The 20178-nt window shown below is 44.5% G+C and overlaps 1 protein-coding gene across 1 annotated transcript in view; it reads left to right on the top strand.

The window, feature by feature from the left end:
- Window positions 1-19700, top strand: part of T265_13238 (hypothetical protein) — a gene marked incomplete at both ends in the record, with an annotated part of 29047 nt that extends 9347 nt beyond the window's left edge. The window contains 3 exons of the mRNA XM_009167888.1: window positions 6296-6390; window positions 14328-14526; window positions 19414-19700. Coding sequence (XP_009166152.1) covers window positions 6296-6390; window positions 14328-14526; window positions 19414-19686 — 567 coding nt within the window. The remainder of the gene's footprint in view (window positions 1-6295; window positions 6391-14327; window positions 14527-19413) is intronic.
- Window positions 19701-20178: the final 478 nt, after the last annotated feature.

Genomic DNA, 20178 nt, shown 5'->3' with positions numbered 1-20178 from the left:
AGTCATGACAGTGCCCAAGTTCCTATAGACCGTGAGGCTTATGTTACATGCGGCAGTTTGAGCCCATGTTGAGCAATGGCTGTAGTGAACACACTCCGTAATGGAATGGACTGAGGCAGTAAGGTTGGATAAAATATAAATCAACCTAGAGACTGCAAACCCTAAACTAATACTGATACTAGTGACCAGTCCGATAAATACTCACAACGCAAAAGCGGGAAAAATAACAGGAATTTAGGGTGATGGGCTATTGAACTGGAGTTTAGTGGACTTTAATTTTCCAACCACAGACCGTTCACATTTATATGTCGGTTCGGACTGCCAAAACGCCCAGATGTAGAATTGTCGCGTTTATCATATTCAGTCACTTGGCATACCTAATCTTACTGACAGTGTTCGAAGTTTCTGTTTCGCTCTCAAGTCCCAATGAAACAATAAACTAATCAATAAAGTTGATAGTGTCTTGGAATATTGGTAGTTCGGATGCATTCATTGGTAGTTGATCAGATGGTTATTGATCTGTTATCCGACTTTGCATACGTTTAGTCACCATTCAAAGAGATTCCTTCCGTTCGCAGTTGATGATGTCTCCCCAAATAGTGACGGAATGTTTGTGCGTCATTTTCCATTCTCGGTGAACATACTAACAGCTACCCTAACAACCACTAACTAGCCGAATGTATCGTTGTCTTTTAAATGAGGTTTGTTCATCTCGCATAAATGATTCTGAACAGAGGGACGAGTGCGAACTGAGTTCAGTCGCTTTGCTCGATTAATGAACCCTAGTAGCTAGGACCACGTTTTCTGCACTTGTACTTCCAGAGAATAAATTATAGACAGACTCCTCGGTTTCAGTAGACAACCAAACCTTTATTCGTTCAGCTGTAGCACCCTTTTGGTGCCTAACTGCCATTCCACCAGAAAAAAGCACGAGGGCTGGTATACTGCCAGATTGCCCAAGCCTAGAGAGGAGAGGCAGAGTTGGGTTTGAAACAAGAACCTTCTGATCAGTAAATTTAAGATGGCACAGTGGTCAGAGCGCGAACCAGTTCTAGATGTGATGGGCATGAACCACATATCCGATCGGTGCATCCAGAGTGACAGAGGCAATAGTAAATACTCAAATATCTGGATATATTCATCGGGATCTTTTTGACTGGTCAGTGGTACTAATTTTCTCATTGCATAACCTAGAACGGATTTCTATTCATCAAATTAACAGAGCACTGCTCACTGCTAGTGGGAGTAGGAGGCACACCGCAAGAACTCAGAAAGCGATAAGATTTCCTAACTCGGTAAAGTGCGAAGAAGTGCAGTGCGTTTAAACAATCTCAAACTCAAATGTCGCTATTGAAGGCCACACCTCCAATCAGCTAGTCTGGCCCGGGTGACTCTTCCGTCAACATTGTTTGGAATTACATTGTTTGCTAGACAGTAGTTGGAAATGCGTAACGCACGTATCAACTACCCTAATCCCATGAGCTTTACTCATTTCAACTCGTCATCAAACACTGGTTTACGCACCATCTGACTGCGAACACCGGTGTGCTAGTGGCTGGGACAGGTGAGATAACATTCGAACGTGTCCGCTCGACCTCATTACGAGAATGTATACAACGCACGAGCTACATTTTTCGTCATTAGTGTATTATTACGGTTTCCCTATAGTTTGTCAACAACGGGGAAAATTGGATGCAGACAACCCTGGTTTATTGTTTTTCCTGGCTTTATTCAATCCACGTATGATTTAGCGATTAGTGCTGTTAAATTTTAGTATAAGTATCAACAGGAACATTTCGTTTCGAGTCGGCAGAACTCAGGGCTAGCAACTGGACATTGTGGATGCACGGGAAAGGTGCATCTTGCGTTGAGAACCACCGAGCTACAGGATATCACGTGCGACCCGCATCATTTTCATAGAATAAATTGATGATAGTGACACGTGCTAATGACCTCATGAGTGCACGCAGTTAGCAGTAGTACAATCGCTTTTCAATTAACCTTTGACACAAATGAATAGGAGTTGGACCATTTGACTCTGTCTCGGTACTTCACTCACACTCTCTGGTCTGAAGCCACGTACCGTGATTCTTCATGCTATGTAGATTTACTTCTTAACACTCACCAACCGTCTTTAACCGCCATGGTGATGACTCACGTGCACTTTGGCATGCAGTCTGTTCTCCCTCGCGTTTGTCAGCTGTATACCCGTCCGGGTTTAGATTCAGTACTGAATGTTCACTCCCAACTTCCGTTATCCCTTCCGTTCTCGCGTGTACTGCAGTCTGTCTCGCGTTTGTCAGCTGTATACCCGTCCGGGTTTAGATTCAGTACTGAATGTTCACTCCCAACTTCCGTTATCCCTTCCGTTCTCGCGTGTACATCTTTCACATGCCATCTGAATGACGGTGAATGGAAGCAGTCAAAGGCCGTTCAACTTCAACGTTTGGGCTGCTGATAGGGTTTTTTGCCCGTGTTTTGTCACCACATTGGTTGGTACGTTTGGTGTTATCTTGGTATATGCGCGAAATCACTGATTGATTTTCTTGTCAATTGGAACCCGTCATGTAGACAGAAGCTGAGTAAATATGGGCCGTCATTTTCCGATTGGCGGGAAACGTCACTGTGTCTCATTAGGCCTGAAAAATGAATCGTTAGATACATCGCAACAGAAACAGGATATTTCGCGATGGCTTGGACGTAGAAAAATTTAGTTCCAACCTTATGGGTTCGCCTTTCATCCTTACAGCGGTATGCCTGCTGAACACAGAGTTTCGGGGATTATCGATTTGATAATCAGGAGGCAGCGAAAATGATCCCAATTCGGACATACTTTTCCCGTGATGTATTGTGTATCGTTTGGAACCCAATCGTTATTGCCGCCCGAGTGCAACTTCAGAAGTTTCATGAAGTCTCTAAGGATGTCAGTGAAAATTAGTCACTGTTATCTCTACCACTTTTTCGCTTCGATGGACCCTTGTCTCCCAGAGTACTTCGCATGGTGAGCCATGTTTATTGGCTCAACAATACAACGTCTGCGTTAAGTCAAATGAGAGTGAGCACCATAGCTGTCAAAATGTACATTCCTAATTTTTGCGATTCCGATCGAAGCAGTAGTCCTGCATCTTCCAACGGTCTACTGTTTTATACGAGACTGTTCCTGCTACCTATCTGATCCGAAAACCGACCCTGCCGCATCCCAGAATGGCGCTGTTTAACTGAAGATGGTCTCGAGTTTATGGTTGTTTGAGAAAGTGAAATCACCTGCGTAATGTACCGCAATGAACCACATCTACGCAAGTTTGTACATCGCGCCACAAAACCTACAGGATTACTGGATTACTTGAATTAAGGACCATGGTTGTTTGACTGGGGAATTCTATCATTGTCAGGTGAAACCCTACGTCCAAATGTAATGCCTAATGGGTGCAACTTGTGTGCGGTTGTTCAAAAGACTGAACTGCCGTCGGGTTCAACAGCCGGACGTGCTTTGGTTGGTCGTTCAGACCCGTTGCCAATGCAGCGCCAAGAAGGCATTCAAATTTCCAAAATATTCTCGTGGCACACGTTTCAAATATGAAACTTTTACGTGTTTTTTTTACTTGCTCTGGATGCTCGATAAAGGAATAGACTCGTGGCACCGTTTCAAATATGAAACTTTTACGTGTTTTTTTACTTGCTCTGGATGCTCGATAAAGGAATAGAGGAGAATGTTGGTAAGTCAGATTGTTCAGTTATGGTGGAGCTGTTTTCTGAGGTGTCATAAAAGTTTCATCACCATTCGAGGTAACATTATTAGGGTATTGTTCTGAAGCAGAGCGTAACTGTCCGTCGTCGGTTGTACGTCGAGTAGTGAGTGATGTGCGAAGGGAGTGACCTTCGGTTGCATCGGTGAGTAATCTGCGTGATTGGATTTTTTACTCGTGTTCTTATTGGTCAACGTGGCTTTTGAATTTGACCTCTGATTTTTTACTCTTCGGCCTTTGCCGGACTATTTCAGACCGGTCAACCCTGTCATGTGACCGGTTTGTTTGATGGTTGGAGGTTATTCGATTGAATTCTTGATCTCACGCTCGTAATGCATAGATAGGGTCTTCTTTAACATGTTGGTTGCCTGAAGCCGCCGTAGATTGCCATGATTTCGGAACTTCCTTCATGTGCATGTCTGTTGGCTTAATAGTTGCGTAAGCATAGTCACATGTTCCGTATTGGAATGGTGGCCTTTCTGATATTCACCTACGGAAACCAAAGAACGCCCTGTTACAGCCACCTTGTGTTCTGGTTTATCCACTGCAGTACTGGTTCCATTCACTGTACTTGAGCTGTTTGTCTCCATCCCCAGTCCTTGAATTGCATTGGGGATGTTCTGAGGTCTCGCCTTCCGAAGCGTCCACTGCAGTACTGGTTTCATTCACTTTACTTGAGCTGTTTGTCTCCACCTCCAGTCCTTGAATTGCATTGGGATGTTCTGAGGTCTCGCCTTCCGAAGCATGAATTTGCACTCTGTAAGTGCAAGTCACGTGCCGGAGTTGTGTTATGGTATTCAGTTTATTTAAAGCGCTGATGCTTCAAATTCATCCTCAAAGATTAGAACGGTGTCTCCTGCGTACTTCAGGTTATCACCAACACCAACTTACACATCGGGGTTTTGAAAATTCTCCGGCATTCGTCTGGAGATGTGAACAAAATGGAGGACCCATTTTCGTAAGTAGGTTTTCAAAGAGCTCCTCATATACTCGCACGTCCGGAACTATGTGAACTGGATTATGTTCATGAACTTCTGTGACATCCTTTTGTTGAGCGGACTTGGTTGGATGTTGTGATCGATCAACAGAATCCAACGCACATTTGAAGTCGAGATCATTTGTACACATGGTGTTGCGCCAACCCCTTACGGAATGTGAAGATGTGGCCAGTGCAGCCTGTACCAGATTGAGATCTCTTTTGGTGCCCATTGGCCAAAGTTCTCAAATTCCATCTTAAAACGCGAGACTCAGACCAGTACCTTTTTTGAAAATGGGCTCACTCCAGTTGCCAGGAGTGATCTCTTTCTTCCAGTTGCGAGCAGCTGGAATTCGCAAAACAGACCAGGCCAGAGAGATGTCAGTAGTATGCCGGAACTGCAAAATTTTCATTTATTACACAAATCATTATGAAACGATTTGCTGATGCTCCTGAAAGTACCAGATATAGGATAGTTCCTAAAGGGTAAATGGCTTTTTTTTATGCTGGTTCACCTTATATAGCCGCATCTCTGTTTGTCTGGCATCTACTCGGCTAAATGTGTACTACCACATCACTAAGTGTTTACACTGATGTACGCGAGGGATGGACAACCAGAAGTATCAAAAATGTCTGCGTGTTTATTATCTGTTTGTATCTTCATGACTGGTTTGCTTTTCCTAGCTCTTGCGGAAATATGAGGAGGTGTGGTAAGATAAAGTTTAGCTGTACTACGCTTTCGGAGCATAGCTTCCGTGTCACCCGAACAAAGCACGAAGACCGAGACACTGTTAAGTTGTCCAAGCCTAGACAAAGGTGGCCGAGATGATGAGGCCTGGTTCGAACCACGGACTCTCCGGTCAGTTAATTTGCGCCTTAACCATTGAGCTTGCGCAAGTCCGAGTCTTTGATGAGCAATCGGGCATTATCAATGGAGTGAAAGGGTCGTATTTCGTTGAAAACACCGAAGGTCACTTCTATTCAGGCTTGGATTAGAATAAACATATTCATTTCCAGATGTTTTGTAAAAAGACAAAATTGTTGGCGTTTTTTTCCTTGGAGCAAAATGAACCAAAATCATCTTCAAATATGCACCGTGTTAGCCACGAAAAACTATGTTCTAGCATAAACTGAATTATATCCAGAGGTTCGAATGGTGGCTGGCAGTGAGGTGTTTAGTTTACCTCGTGAAACTGAATGGAAATGCGTACAAACGCGGTAATCACCCCCTAGTGTTTACTACCAACGTGTGGCTTGTATGGTCCTCATGATGACGACTATGATAATGGTGACGGTTACAATGACAACGACCCCGTTGTCTGGTGATGTTAATGCTGTTTCTGATGATGGTAATAAAAAGATATCGGGATAGTTTTAAAGAATGTTTAGTGTGGAAGACGACTCTGATCTACATCGGTTCCGTCAACCAGCTGAACTGAGCGAATGGTTGTCTGCATCAGAGAGGTTGACCAACTTCGTCTGGTTTGGCTATTTCCACTCGGGTTGAAAATCTTTCTCGTAACTTTGTTCAACCGAGGATCTCAATCCATTCGTTTCTTCGTTCGTATTTCAGGAGCGTCGCAAGGTTCGAACTGCACGCATTTTGGAACTGGCTTTATCAGAACAACGTGTACGCCTGGTCCGAGGGCGTAAATTCAACGAACAACGGTAATTTTTGCTTTCCTAACATTGGCTTTTTCGTTCGTATTCACGTTGTGAGTTTTTCCGTCTTGAGTTTCTCTGGAGGCTTCGAGGTTTTCTCCGGATCTGTTATAACTGAATCTGTCCTGGCTCATTCGGCAAGACCGGCTTATAAAGACAACCTGGTTACTCTAAGCCGTAACAACTGAGGCGCACAAAGCGTCATACCACGACCACGTCTGGTCTATTCCTGTCCACGAGCTGAAGCGATAACTTACCCAAACAACTTCGCATACAGATCTGTATTGCTAGTCTATGTTTTTCCACGGAACATAGGAAAAATTGTCCCTTGGTACGCACACCCCCATTCAGCCTGTGTAAGGCTTACTTTGGTGTTTCAGATATCGAATTCTCTCAGCAATGTTTCTTGAGTCTCGTAGGACGACAAACTGAAGCCCAACAAATGTGTAAACAGAAATGGTCTCCAAGTATTTGAATGACTAGTTAACTACTCACGTGATAGCCAGTAGATTCCTGTCGACGATTCTTAGTATCAAAAGGCGGCTTCATCAGTCTGATCGTTATCGATTCAGTCGAGTTGAAAATCACCTGTCGAACCCTTATCAACTGACTAGCTGGAATACGTCGATTCGTCACTGAATTTCACTGATATTTTGTATCGAGTGTATAAGTAAGAGTCACGTGATTGCTTGCTCATTTTATCCCCACTCGCGAGTCGCAAGTGTAGTGTGCACTTATACTTTGTTTTGAATAGTCACTTGTATGGTTTGTGGAGCACATGAGAACTAATCGATAGGTTGTCACCAAATTGTCGCGGACTGACAATCCACTCTTCTGGTTCGTTTACGTTCTCTTGTGATTCGCACCATCTCTCTCATTGGCTGTTTTTGATATTTGTTAACCTCTGGTCATGCGCAACTCATTTTCATGATATATCTCGACATTATATCTCGATATATCTCGAGGAGCATTCACTTTTATAACCTTTCTGGTTTGTGTAATCGTCTGTATCATAATTTATCTGCAGCTCATTGGATTTTTAGACGTGTGTGTATCAACGTTGTTGATGCGTTTTTACGGTGTCATCACGTGCACGTAAGAATTTTCGCTTGTATGCTGCTCAATTCGTGTGTTTGGAGTAGAACAAATGAGATTTGATATCTTCAGAAGGTACTGCGAACTCATGCCGAGTGTGAAGGAATTTCGTTGAAAAAACACACAACAAACTGCAACTTATTGGAACTCTTATAACTCATATATGAAATGTAACATTTGAACCATGGCAGGTTATCACAGACTCGGATAAAGGCTGAAAATGTGATCTTTTCAATGAGAACACTTGTACTAATTTCCACTCTACTAACAGAAGAATGACCTTCAGCGCCATTCGTAGTTTAGGAGACCTTCTTGCCTGTGGTGTTCACTGGTATTCCCGACTTCTAAAGGTTGCTGCAATACGAATAGTGAGAACCTTGAGATCGTTATGCCACAAGGTGGTGAGAGGCCTGCCAACGCATCGTTGACTGTTGGACTTAATTCGCAAACTGCACACAGAATGCACTCTGCGTGATTATCATTTGGGGTTCCACGCTTGGTCGATTGTCTCTAGACGTAGTTGAATGAAATTCCGCATTTACACGTCAGTCGTGCTGAGGCATTTTCAGCTGGTCACCTTGATTCGGAGGTGGTTTCAAATATCCTAAAGATAGAAAGTCCGCCTTGGTTCCTATTGACAGATTTTTTACCAGTAAAAGTAAAACTTCAATTACACAGCTAACAAGCGTGAACATCTTCGTAGAAACCAGTTGTAGTAGTACATTGATCACAGCTACGTGCTCCAAGGTATGATATAGAGCAATCAGTGTTGACACAGCTTTATCAGATGTGTTGGACGATTACGTAAGGGTCAAGGTTACCCAGACACCAACCAATCAAGGAGAAGGTTGATTAACGAGCTAATAGGACTACCCCCTCATCATCGGTAAGCCGGCGTCGGCCTGGATGGGTGGCTGCAATGTGGACACATGTACACACAGCATCAACACACTTCCATACACAACAATCCGGACTGGTAGTGGTTCTAACCAAAGTCCGGACTGGTGTGGAACGGTTCTAACCAAAGTTCTCAGCTCAGTCCAACGAACAAGCTCAAAGACCATTACAAACAACATATGTTCATGAATAAAAAGACAGTGGGAACATCTATTCCAAAAGTCGTGTAACAATTCCAAACGAACTGAGTCATGGTTTGTACACCAAAGTCTCTAAAAGCTTCACAGTTCGGTTAAAATAGCTCAACAAGGGTCAACAACTTTTTACGACTGGACAACATTCGGTTGGACTTCCTCTTCCTACTTATATTGGAGGTACCACCTTGGAACTGCCTAAATTAATTGCACAATCGAGCAATCGAGTGGCAACTATTTTCCGAGGTAAATCTAATGGTCTGAAATTGTCAAGCAAGATTGCATTGGTTTCTATCAGTAGCGTGTAATGCTTTCGACATACGCAATTGTTCGGTTCAAGATGAAATTAAATAGAAACAAGCAAACCTCAGAAATAGTGATATCATACCCCATGAAGTTCACTTTAAAGAGACAACCTAAGATATCGATCTCAAAGATGAGACAAATTCCGAGCGAGTTGTACTACTTTCACAAGATGAATCCATGACTGCAAATGCTTGGAGAAAGGCCACATGGATGCCACATCCTCGTCCAGGAAGTTGTGCACTTCTCATGGGTTGGCTCATTTAGATCGACATCATTTTTCCTATCTTGTCGCTGAAATTGGGTAGTATTGATCTCGCTGACGGGCCAGTATCCAACGGCTTGCACATAACATATCAAGATGGGTCCCGGCAGCCAATTTGGGGGTGCCCATGCGGCGATTAGAACCCAATTCGTCGAAACGGTAATCCTTGATGTTTCAGACTGGTTAACCCAGGCGGTTATTGGGAAGATCACCCTGGTATAACCCAAACCAGGAGAAAATTCAGGTACTCTTTTTTGGACAACTTTTATAGGGAGCGTGCAATATTTTACAGGTAATCGTTGTTTTAGAGTCATAGCCCCTGATAAGGAGAGTTTGAGGTTTCCCTAGAAAACAAGTTCGAAACAAGCGAAAAATAGGCCGATGGACTGATCAGGTGTCTCACAAAGTTTGCTGTCGATCAGAATTTCTAATGACGCCTTGAGGGCTTTTGTAGGTTCAACTTGACCATTAGGATGACATTACCGCAGTCGAGAGAAACCAATTACGTTGCTTCTCTGCTGTGCGTTTCTGCAACTTTTGGATATTCTCCCAAGGTTTCATTTAAATTGGGGTCCTCCTTTCCGAAAAGGCACAAACCAACCTTTCTGGTTTCTCTTCTTGGGGTGCATTGCCGAATGTGGTTTCTTACTTCATTGAAACACATTCCGCAAAGTCCAAATGTCTGTGCGAAATACAACCAAGTTTCCTTCTGGATTTGTCCTTCAACTAAATACAGAAGGTTGGGAATACACATCGACAGATAAATTCTGTTTTTGTCACTCTGCGAAGAGCAAATTTATTTATTTGTTGATCTTGTGGTAATAAATGGATCCCAGCATCCGCACTTAGTCCAACAATCCTTGCATAATTTATACCACAAGATCCCTTTCCTCCAAGAAAGGCTCCGCCTCCAGTTAGAATAGATTTCTCAAGTCACTGAGGTGAGTGAGCTCCCGGGGATTTGTTTACCGGCTATTTTTGGAAAATGTCAGTTCTACGAGGTCTATAAGTGACACGTGAGCAACAGGTCCTAAGTCTTAAGTCAACTCTTGTGAAATGGTATAAGCCGTGCGACATCAATTTGTGACCCACGGGTCAGTTTGAACAGGAGTAAGACCAACGATGTCGCGGTATAACATGTAAAATGATAGATAGGAGATAAATTACACCGCGTTTCACATAATCTGTGTGAATCAAGGGTACCATAAGAAATCGATAAAACCGACGCAACCTGAGTTACCCTTAGGCCTTTCCAGGCCCACAATACAGACCTAACCGATCGCTCAGTATTGAACATGTTTGCTCTAAGCCTTTTATCGATCAGTGGAATTCGACTCTGTTCGATGTCAATTAAATGTCTGACGATCAATAAGTTAGATTCGATCAGATTTGGGCGTATAGCATATGGAATTTCTTGGGCGCTCGGTCTTTTGCTCGGCTTCCATGCGCCCTGCCCATCACATCTTTGGGTGAATTGATAACTGCAATGATTCACAGATCAAACTCACGTGACTACACTTGTAAGCGGTGGTGACATAGCCTGTCTACATATCTTCTCACGCATGTGTTGCAATAACGGACTGGTGAGGTGGTAAATTCTGTGTCATTTTAATTAGTCTTAAAGCACAAGCACTCATTTGGTACCATAATTTGAGCTTTCCGTCTATCTCTCGAAACAGGAGGTTCTTAGATGTAGCGGTCGGTGTTTTGGCCTCAGTGCCTAAGCGAATATGTCCGGTTTGCAACAATGTCTAACTCTACGGAATAGTGTGTGAATCAACGCATGGTTGTGCTGTATTAGACAGAAGGTCCCAAGTTTCAAATGTCCACCCCAACTACGTTTCTAATGCACAAAGTGAGAAAGTACCGTCCACACTATCGATGATGAAAACGTCCAGAACTGGGAGTTTGTTATCTCTTCCAAACTAACAGGTAAATGGGACCTTATGGCGAATGGTCATTTGGCTAATCTAAACACATGGCGAAAATAGTCGGGATGTTTATCAAAGTAGTTAATTATGACGTCCGAGCGTTTCCGCTTTCGAGCCAGTGCTAACACAGCTGATGGGCTTTTTTGTGGTTTCTGATAGAAGAGCTGATGAACAGTAGCTTGGTTTTTTTTGGGCGAAGGCATGCTAGGAGAGATCAGGTTTTGACTTGGCAGTGAAGTGTGAAGGACACAGTCAACAAAACCACTTGCGTTGTCAGCTGCTTTTTGGATGGGAACTCCGGAGCGGTGGCAGGTGACACTGAAGGACATGGCCTACTCAAGCACCTAATGGTGTTCACAAAACCGATTCACTTCTTTCAGGGCTTAGCCACCATTTCCCGAGCCTTCATTGTACAGCTTTTAAAGCTGCTTTACGATCACTACAATCCATTACCAACCATTACCGTTTGCGTTCACCAGTTCAACATCATCGTGAGCAAAAAATAGGGCGGCTTGATCCGATCCATAATACGGTTTGCAGCTGTGGGCGATGACAATGGTAATGCTGAAGACGAGGAGGATGGCAGTGGTGGTGATGTGATGATGCTGGATGCTAAAGCAGTAAACGGTCGATTATAAGGCCAACATCGACGGTGTGGTCGTCGGTTCGAGCATTCCTATGTCTTGGCTCGGTTAACTTGTGACCGAGCAAGAAAATACCTTTTTTTGATTAGGGACGGCATACCGATAATCGATGGTCCGAGGTGTGATGACTTCACGCATGCGATCCGTAAGGCAAAGGCCAGCATAGTCTGCCTTTGTCGTACGGGGAAACGAAAGTTCAGTTTGAGGATCGTGGTTTTGGCTAGCCATACAGTCGATTGATCCAGTCAGGAATTTCCTGTCTAACATCAGCCATATGTGGAAATATAATACATGTAGACGTCTTTTAAGTTGTACTAGTGAGACTTGTAATGTTTGACTAGATTCTCCCCCTCCCAAAGAACGAGCCCTTTCTCAGTGCAAACGTTTTAACGAATTCCCGACATGTTTGCTCAATGGGGTGTGGGACTGTTCAGGCAAGAAATACTGTGTTTTCTTCCGGTAACCAACAGCCCGCAGCAATCGAGCATCATGTTAAGTCACACTGACGAGTCATGGGAGGTTCATTACAGATGGTTTCCAATAAGACTGAAACATCTGTGCAGTTTTTGGCTTCAATTGTGGGATAAAGTCTCCATGTCGATCGGATAGATATATGGCTGACCGGGCCGGACCAGGAAGAGGCATGGCTTTTTTGGTCCCTTTCGCTCCGGAGCCTTTATCCCCATCGTGAGGATTCTGACCTTACGGATAACTCCGTGACTCTTGTGTACATGCAGCTGCAGTAATCTTCATTTGTCCCATAATAGGCCCTATTAAGTCACCATGCGGTTTGTTATATCATAGTGAGCTGAACAACAATCGAAGGACCAGCCTAAGAGTTGAGAAACACGTCTACGTAAACCAACCGCTAAACAATCCAATCATCATCATCATCATCATCATCATCATCAAAGACAGCAGTCAGTCAGTGTTGGCACTGATGTTTCACTGCCGTACGAGAAACACAGCAGTTTTATCCTGAATTAAAGTTTCTAAAACTTGACAAAAAGGACTGCCTCCAGAATGAGGCAATCGTCTATTTGGTGAGTGAATTCCGTTCGGTGTGCTGGAAATTCACCGAGGAGTTTGCGCAGCGTGCGCAACCCACTCCCCTATGTTTGATTTGCGTTTAGGAGAAAGAAATCATCACTGTTGTATCCTGTAAAATTTAGTGGTGATCAACATTTCCAACACTATTCGATAACCATTTGTCCCTTTCACCCTTCTTGGGGGGTTATCTGTTGACAGTGGTCCCCAACGTTTTGTCAATCCTCTCTCCTACTTGAACACTAAATTTACGTAGTTGGGTTCTACTATCACTTCCAAATTAGTTTCATCCGAATGTCAAGCGAATTTGTCGTTCATGCGTTGCACAAAGATAACCTAATGTTTCCGTGGGAACGGTATTTTAGATATCGAAATACTTTTTATTTATACACCTACACTGATAAGGCTGAGAGTCACTAAGAACGATAGGTTCAACTGAGTTTCTCGTTAGCACCAAGTTGAGTGATGAATAAACAACTTTTCTGTATGCGATGGCCATGGCGTTCTCCGGTCCATTTTCGAATTATACTGGCCTGCTCTATCGTAATATTACCGTGACTCTGGTGATGTGCCAGTGTTGTCGATGGATCGTATACTCTTTACATTTTCATCTTTGATATGTCTAAGATGAACGAATGTTGCAGATGTGCAATGCCATTCGGTTTTTAGCGCCTACAGACTCCACCTGTTTGAAGAAACCACCGTTGAAATGCCAAGATTACCCCCATTTAAGCCGTCTAGTTTGAATGGGAACACTCCCACAAGTCGCTTGGCCTATCATCTGGGAGGTTATCATTCCAGAACCAATCACGTGCCACCAGCTAAATGGGGATTGCTCTAGTGACAGACCAGTCGTGGCTGAACGCTCAGGCACCAACTGGAAGGTTGCCGATCCCAGTCGTCCTGTCGACTCGTCCGTGGTCCCCATCTGGGATGGAATATGTACAGGGTTTTTCGACCTCTCGTGACATGGTTAACACAAACGGTTGTTGCATGAGGCTGAGGTCAGGTTTTTTTTTGAACCATTGACTCAGAGACAGTCCTTTTTGTCCCTCGTTCTAAAATCGTGCTCTCCTGTGCGTCTAGCTTCCCCTTCTAAGAGTGGTTCGATTTCGTCTACCGCGGTTTCCACGTTGTGACATTGTATTTCTTAGGGTAAGCTGCTATTCGTCTGAGTGAGATATTGGGCCAACTAATTTCCCTGATCCAATCAGTTTAGAAGGCGTTCGTAGTAGCCTTGGTGGACTGATCAGTATCAGGCTGTGTTCATCGCTTAGCAGTCCAAACACAACATCTACGGTACGTGCAATTCTCACAAAAGCTTCGGTGTGAGAAGTCCGAGTCAATTACGGAGTACCGAGAAAAAACTGCGCGCACATTTTCGGTTTTGCGAGATAAGTTTCCAGCCTATGTGACAATTCCATCACCAAGTCAAACAGGAAATTCACAGAGGTTTGTGACTAGAGGTTCCACGAGCATCCTTAAGAACTGTGTATGAACCAAACTCCAGTAAAAGCCGCTTTTCAAGCAATGTCTCCCCCTTCTCTATCATTGATTTGCCCACCAGCTGCCCCGAATTGATGCCCATCCTCACCAGCGACAACACATTCGTCTTGTTCCCATATCGCGGCGCGATCCCCGCCGATCAGTGTTGCCCCCAGGCGGACGATGTGCCAGGTTCTCGTTGGTTGGTGGTGCTGGACGGAACATGGACACAGGCGCGACATATGCTTACCGGTTCACCCCTTTTGTTCGCACTCAAGCGGGTGAGTGTAACCTTTGCTACACTAAATACGCTTCATACGATCTGGAACTGCTTTTTTTGCGCAGTATTTACAAAGTGCTGTTGGCGGTGTTTATTTATAGATGAATTTGATTAATCGTATTCCAAAGCCGTGGACAGATCGCATCAACCTGTATTGTGGTACATTTAAACTCTTTTTCCCGAGCTGTCACTTACCTAGAAATGACTAGTTTCCTACAGAAAACGCCTTGAAAAGGAAGTCCTCGTAAAAGCGGATCGTCCATCATTTCACTTATGAGTTTTGTTTTACAGAAAACATTATGCAGGCGGGAAGATTCTACAAAAGAAGTGACTTAGACAACCTGAATTGTCTAGACCCGACCGTTCTGCTCCCAGAGCAACCTAATTCTTTCGGGCTCACTTGGCAAATAAGTATGGCAAACCTTTGGGCGATCTAAACTTCCATTTTATCCAACGATTGACTCTGTCAGCTGACTTTTGATTCCGTAGCTGGAGAGATACTTGGACATTTTGTTTACTCTATAGGGATGTATCCAGACCTTTAGTTTGTGCTCACCTGTACACACCGCACCACGCGGTTTCAGTTAACATCACAGCTCCAATCGTTGCCGCTATGAGTTCGGAAAGTTCGCGCTCGTTTTTTTTTCGACCTCCTGGGAGTTGAATGCCCCGAAAAATTCGTATACGGACCCTAATTTTGCGATCGGATGCAAATAATTCCAACCATCCTAAAATAACGCTGCCTAAATTTCTGCACGCCCTCATAACAGGATACCGTAAAAGGCTTCTTCCCGATTGGGTGGAACCAAACCAGGTGTATCGTTCGACCACGGGAAGAATAGTGTCTATCCGACATCTCTTGATCTTTCCTTCTCGCTTGGAGGAGCCCACGCGGAGTTGATGGGGCGCAACTGAAATATGTATCACCTAGTTGTTCACCTTACCAATATGTGTTCTTCCGAATAATGCAGGTGAACGGTGATCACGAGTCATAAGTCGGGAGCAACAACATCCTGGGTCCTTAAAGTCAGCAAATTCCACTCCCATTCTGAGTAATTCGACAACTCTACGAGCTAGAGGGCTATCCTTAGGTGGCGTTGCCCCACTTTCGGTATAAAACGGGGACTGGGTAAATCCGGTACTTGTTACAAAGCAACTAACGCGAATCTGCGATTACTTTGAACACGGTTTGAACTGTGTGAGAGCATGATGTGAGTGTTCAACACTGAGGCTTCGCTGTCGTACAACCATGATTTATTTGAAAGCCGTATTGCGAAGGAAAGAATAAAAGTGGATGAGGGAGACAGTTAGTGCTAACTTACCACAATCATTCCAAAGTGCCTACACCTCCAGACACTCATTCAGGCAAGCTGGACAGAAATTGGCAACAGGAACCCCATTGACATCCATTGGTAGCCCTATCGTACAGCGTCTCCAACCAGGCACAGTGGGGATCTCGCGGCCTCCGTCCAGGAAGCCCAGTAGAATTGAAAATACCCAGACTTTTCGAAATATCGCTAAGAGCTCTTTACCAAGTCAGTGATTGGCCACCTCTAGGCTTCAGCAACTCCGAACTAGGCACGAAAAATGACATATTCTTTGGCACACGATGGTTTATACATGGTCTAATCAACGCAGCTTCTGGTGCTGGACACATTATTGAATGCAATTCTCTGTTGCACATCCGAAAACTCGCTTTCTAATAGTCCCGGTACAGATTCGCCGAGATGGCTCGGTTGTTAAAGCGCGAATTCACTGACCGGAAGGTCCGTGGGTCGAACCTGACCACTGTCTCTTGACTTCTCTTGTCTAGGCTTTGGCAATCTGGCAGTATCCCAACCCTGGTGCTTCCTTCTGGTGGCGTGGCAGCTGCGCACCGAAAGGGTGCTACAGGTGGACGATTATTATTCGCCGACACCAATCCACAGCAGTTGTCCAGCACCGGGAGGCGTCTCAGTTCCGCAGATTGAACAGGTCAAGTCTCACAGTCATACAACAAAACAGCCCGCACTGTACCCTCGTACACACATCCCTTGAGATTGAGGGATATGCCGGTTGGACGCCGTAGGTGTCTCAAGGTATCAAGCGCGACCTGAGACTTACAGACTCGTGCATTGACCTCTTCTGTCACACTACAGTCGGAAATCACACTAGTTTCCAAGATACTAAAAACGCCGCACAAGTTCCAGCAGCGGAATCCCGCACCGAAACCGCCTTACCCATCGCTGTTGAGTGCTGCTACGGCCAATAAGCATGTATCGCACGTGATTGGCGGGAGAGAATACATTTGTCAAGCAATTCGAATGCGCCCAGGAAATCCAGAAATACTAGAACTGAGTCGTTTATTCGTATGGTGTTGTTCTAGCACCTGACAGAATGTGAAGATTTCGATAACGCTGTTACCCAAGTTCGGTTTTTTGCTACATTTTCTTTTACTCCAACCAGGTGGGTACGAACCGCAAATAACCTGAACCAGCATTTCCACTACGAATGGATACGACCGACATAAATGAGTTAGCACGTCCACAAACGAGAAGGACCGGTTTACCAAATGCCGGTTGAATATGTGCATGCCACTGGGAGATTGTGTGTCACCTCAGACAGGAGCAGTCATCGGTAGTGTTGTTTCTGTGGGATGAATGCCACAGGAAGACGAAAAATCACTCGCATGCGCTCATCTGAAGGTGACTCAGTCAACTTCCACGCATAGTACGGATGATGTCGAGTAGTAAGTAAGATTGATGACTATTCGGAGAACGGGCCTAGCCCCAAAAGGTGTGAAATCGGTATCGGGCTGTCCAGGGTACACGTCAACATTACAGCAAAGTTGACAACGAATTCAACATTCGATATTCTTTTCTGTTGACGGCATGTGGAGAGGCGCATTTCAGTGCGACCGACACAGCAACGGTAGAAAATGTCCTTCCTTTACGTAGCTCACCCCCGTTTGAGTAGCGTCTGTTTTTTAAACCACAGTCGGCAACTGAAGGTGCCAGTATAACGGATCCAATATGATGCATTCCAAGCTTACTACCCGAACGACTGTGTGAATTGGATGGGAAAGTTAATTATGATTCCGAGCCTTCAGACAAAATCACCACGTTGGTGGGATAGGAACTGAGTACCGTTGTCAAATACACTATTTTTTGGAGAGAAGGAATGTCAAAAGCATGTCTTTTCTGTCTCAAAGACAACAGGCCTTTTACTGAAGACAACAACAACAACGTTTGCTATTGAGGAGATTGGTGGCAGCTCAGGTAGCGTAGGTGATGGTTGTTTTGTTCGGCGAGCTGCGCAATTTGATTTCAAAGCCTTTACCAATCGAATTAATTTCAGTAGGATTTTAGGAAGCGTGGTAGAGCGTAGCGATGGGTCGTTGGTTGTGCGTTGAATAGTGTTACGCACGTGTTAATATACGTGTTGCTAGCCGGGGCTGACCTGCGATCACGATTAGCTGTTTGGGGGTCCAGCGGTTTGATTGTTTGTTCTTTCGTGCTGTGCCCTGATTGGTTGATGACCACATGACTTCTGAGCTTGGTCTCCCCTGGTCTCGTGCTCGGGTCTGTCATGGAGTGGCATCTCTCCTTGACTTTTCTAGGATCCATTTCGTGACTTCTCTGATCTGACTCCAAGGGATTTCTTCTTTCTTGTTTTTTAAGCCGATATGTTGTTCTTTGAATATTCCGGTTGATATATTGATCCTTCGCACGTAGTAGTGCGTAAATTGTATCTAGTTCGGTGTGTGTGTTGATCAAATCCGTCGTCGGGCACCATGCTTACAGAAATCCTCTTGTGTCTTGTCTCCACATACCAAGATTTAAAGCTTTTTCAGGTCTTCATGTATGGATATTAAGTGTAGAGTGTGATAACTCCTAAGGACTGCGGTATGATTTCCTCCCAGTCTGTCCAACGTAGCACTTGTTGCAGTTGATTTGGTATATCGCATTGTTGCTCTTGCTTTTGTCTTGATTTTCTTTCGGTCTGTGGGCTACAAGAATCCTTTTTTGAGCCAACTGTCTGGCTGTAAGTTCAGATATGTTCTTTCTGTAAGGTAGAATTATCCGCCTGGTCGCTTGTCCTTACTGTTGCTGTTGTTGAGATATCATTTCCCCCAAACTCCTGTTGATGAAATTCCATTGTTCTGGAATACTCCGAATTGGTGATATCCTTGCTTCCTTCCTAGTTCTCTGGTGCCGCAGTATCCCCACCCTTTTGAACACGTTTTTTCCAGTGGATGATTGTTGTTCTAGCTCAGTATTTGATTCGTGCGTGTCTCTTTATATCAGGAAGGTCAGATTCCTGAAAGTAACCTCAGAACGCCCGAACCTACTGCCCCACCAAAAACTCAACAGGAAACCCGACAAGCATCGAGGCCAGTCAATCATTCAATCAATTCAGCAAAAGCTGATCAGTGTTCCTGCACGCCACAGAAGCACGACCGAATATGATCTGCGTTCAGGCTTTTCATAGAGGCACGATCGATGTTGATGGATGTTCACTAACGCAGATCAGACAGCCTGGATCAATGTCAGAAAGTCCCCTTTAAATAGCGTGGATCCGTTGTAACTGTTGCTCTCGCACTCGCACTCGCTTGTTCGGAATACAGCTGTTGTGTTCCCTTCTGTGAGTCTTTTCTCTCCGACACTAGGCACTGGAGCGGATTAGCAGCAGATACCACAGGTCGGTGATTCAGCAGATATAACGCTTTACGACATACGCAGGTCTCCAGAGTCCTATCCACTTTTCTATTCACTAAAGCGTCCAAGAATGGTAGTCGGTTGTTCCTCTCCAGTTCTATTGTAAACTTGATGTCTGCAAACGTGATGTTGAGCAGTTTATGCGCGTGTAATCAGTGGGTATAACCGCATTTATTTCCATTCCATTCCAGGTTTGCTTGCCGCCAAATCCCACCACAGGTGACGTTATACCCAGCGAGTTCATTGTGCGGCGTCAACCATTTTCCCACGCAGTATGCACCGTAGAGGCTGTGGCGCGAATACTGGATCTCTGGGAGCCACGTGATCCGGCCAGGTCGAACAAATTTTACCAGACGCAGTTGTTGCGACCCCTCTATCGTATATGTGAAGTTCAAACCGCTTGGAAAACGGACGAAAAGAAGGGGGAAAGCGATGTATTTTGTAACGGTGACTCGGCAGTGTGAAACGCTGTTTTTTCATTATATGCCGTCTTTCACAAAGCGTGTTGTCGTTCACCTTACTCCCGGATGGTACGTGGACTAGAATATGATCTTCCTGTGCCGAAATTACTCCCATAAAAACAGCTCTTCAGTTATTGCAATTTAGCTATGAGTGACGCGTTCTACCTATCGCTACTCAACTGGGTAATCCCCAATAACTTTTACCCAGATGTAAGACGGATATTCATAGCCTTACTCCGTATTGTTTGTCCCATTCGTTTGATGGTTTATGCCGACAAGTTTATTGGTTATCCTGTCTTTCCAAGCTGTATTCTTTCCGGTAAAATTCAGCTGATTGCCGAAATTTCGATCATATGGGTTAGCTTATTCTCGACGTTCTGTGACGTTCTGTTAAGTTTTCTTCCGGCTACAAGAATGAAGTGAACTGATATTCCTACCGATAAGAAGGTTAGACAGCAGACTCGCCGTCAGAGCTCAGATAACCTGCCAATCGAC

The sequence above is a fragment of the Opisthorchis viverrini genome (genome assembly GCF_000715545.1).
Source record: "Opisthorchis viverrini unplaced genomic scaffold opera_v5_48, whole genome shotgun sequence".
Lineage (NCBI taxonomy): Eukaryota > Metazoa > Platyhelminthes > Trematoda > Opisthorchiida > Opisthorchiidae > Opisthorchis > Opisthorchis viverrini.
Note: the sequence above shows the minus strand (reverse complement) of the source record. Positions and strands in the feature narration are given on the sequence as shown.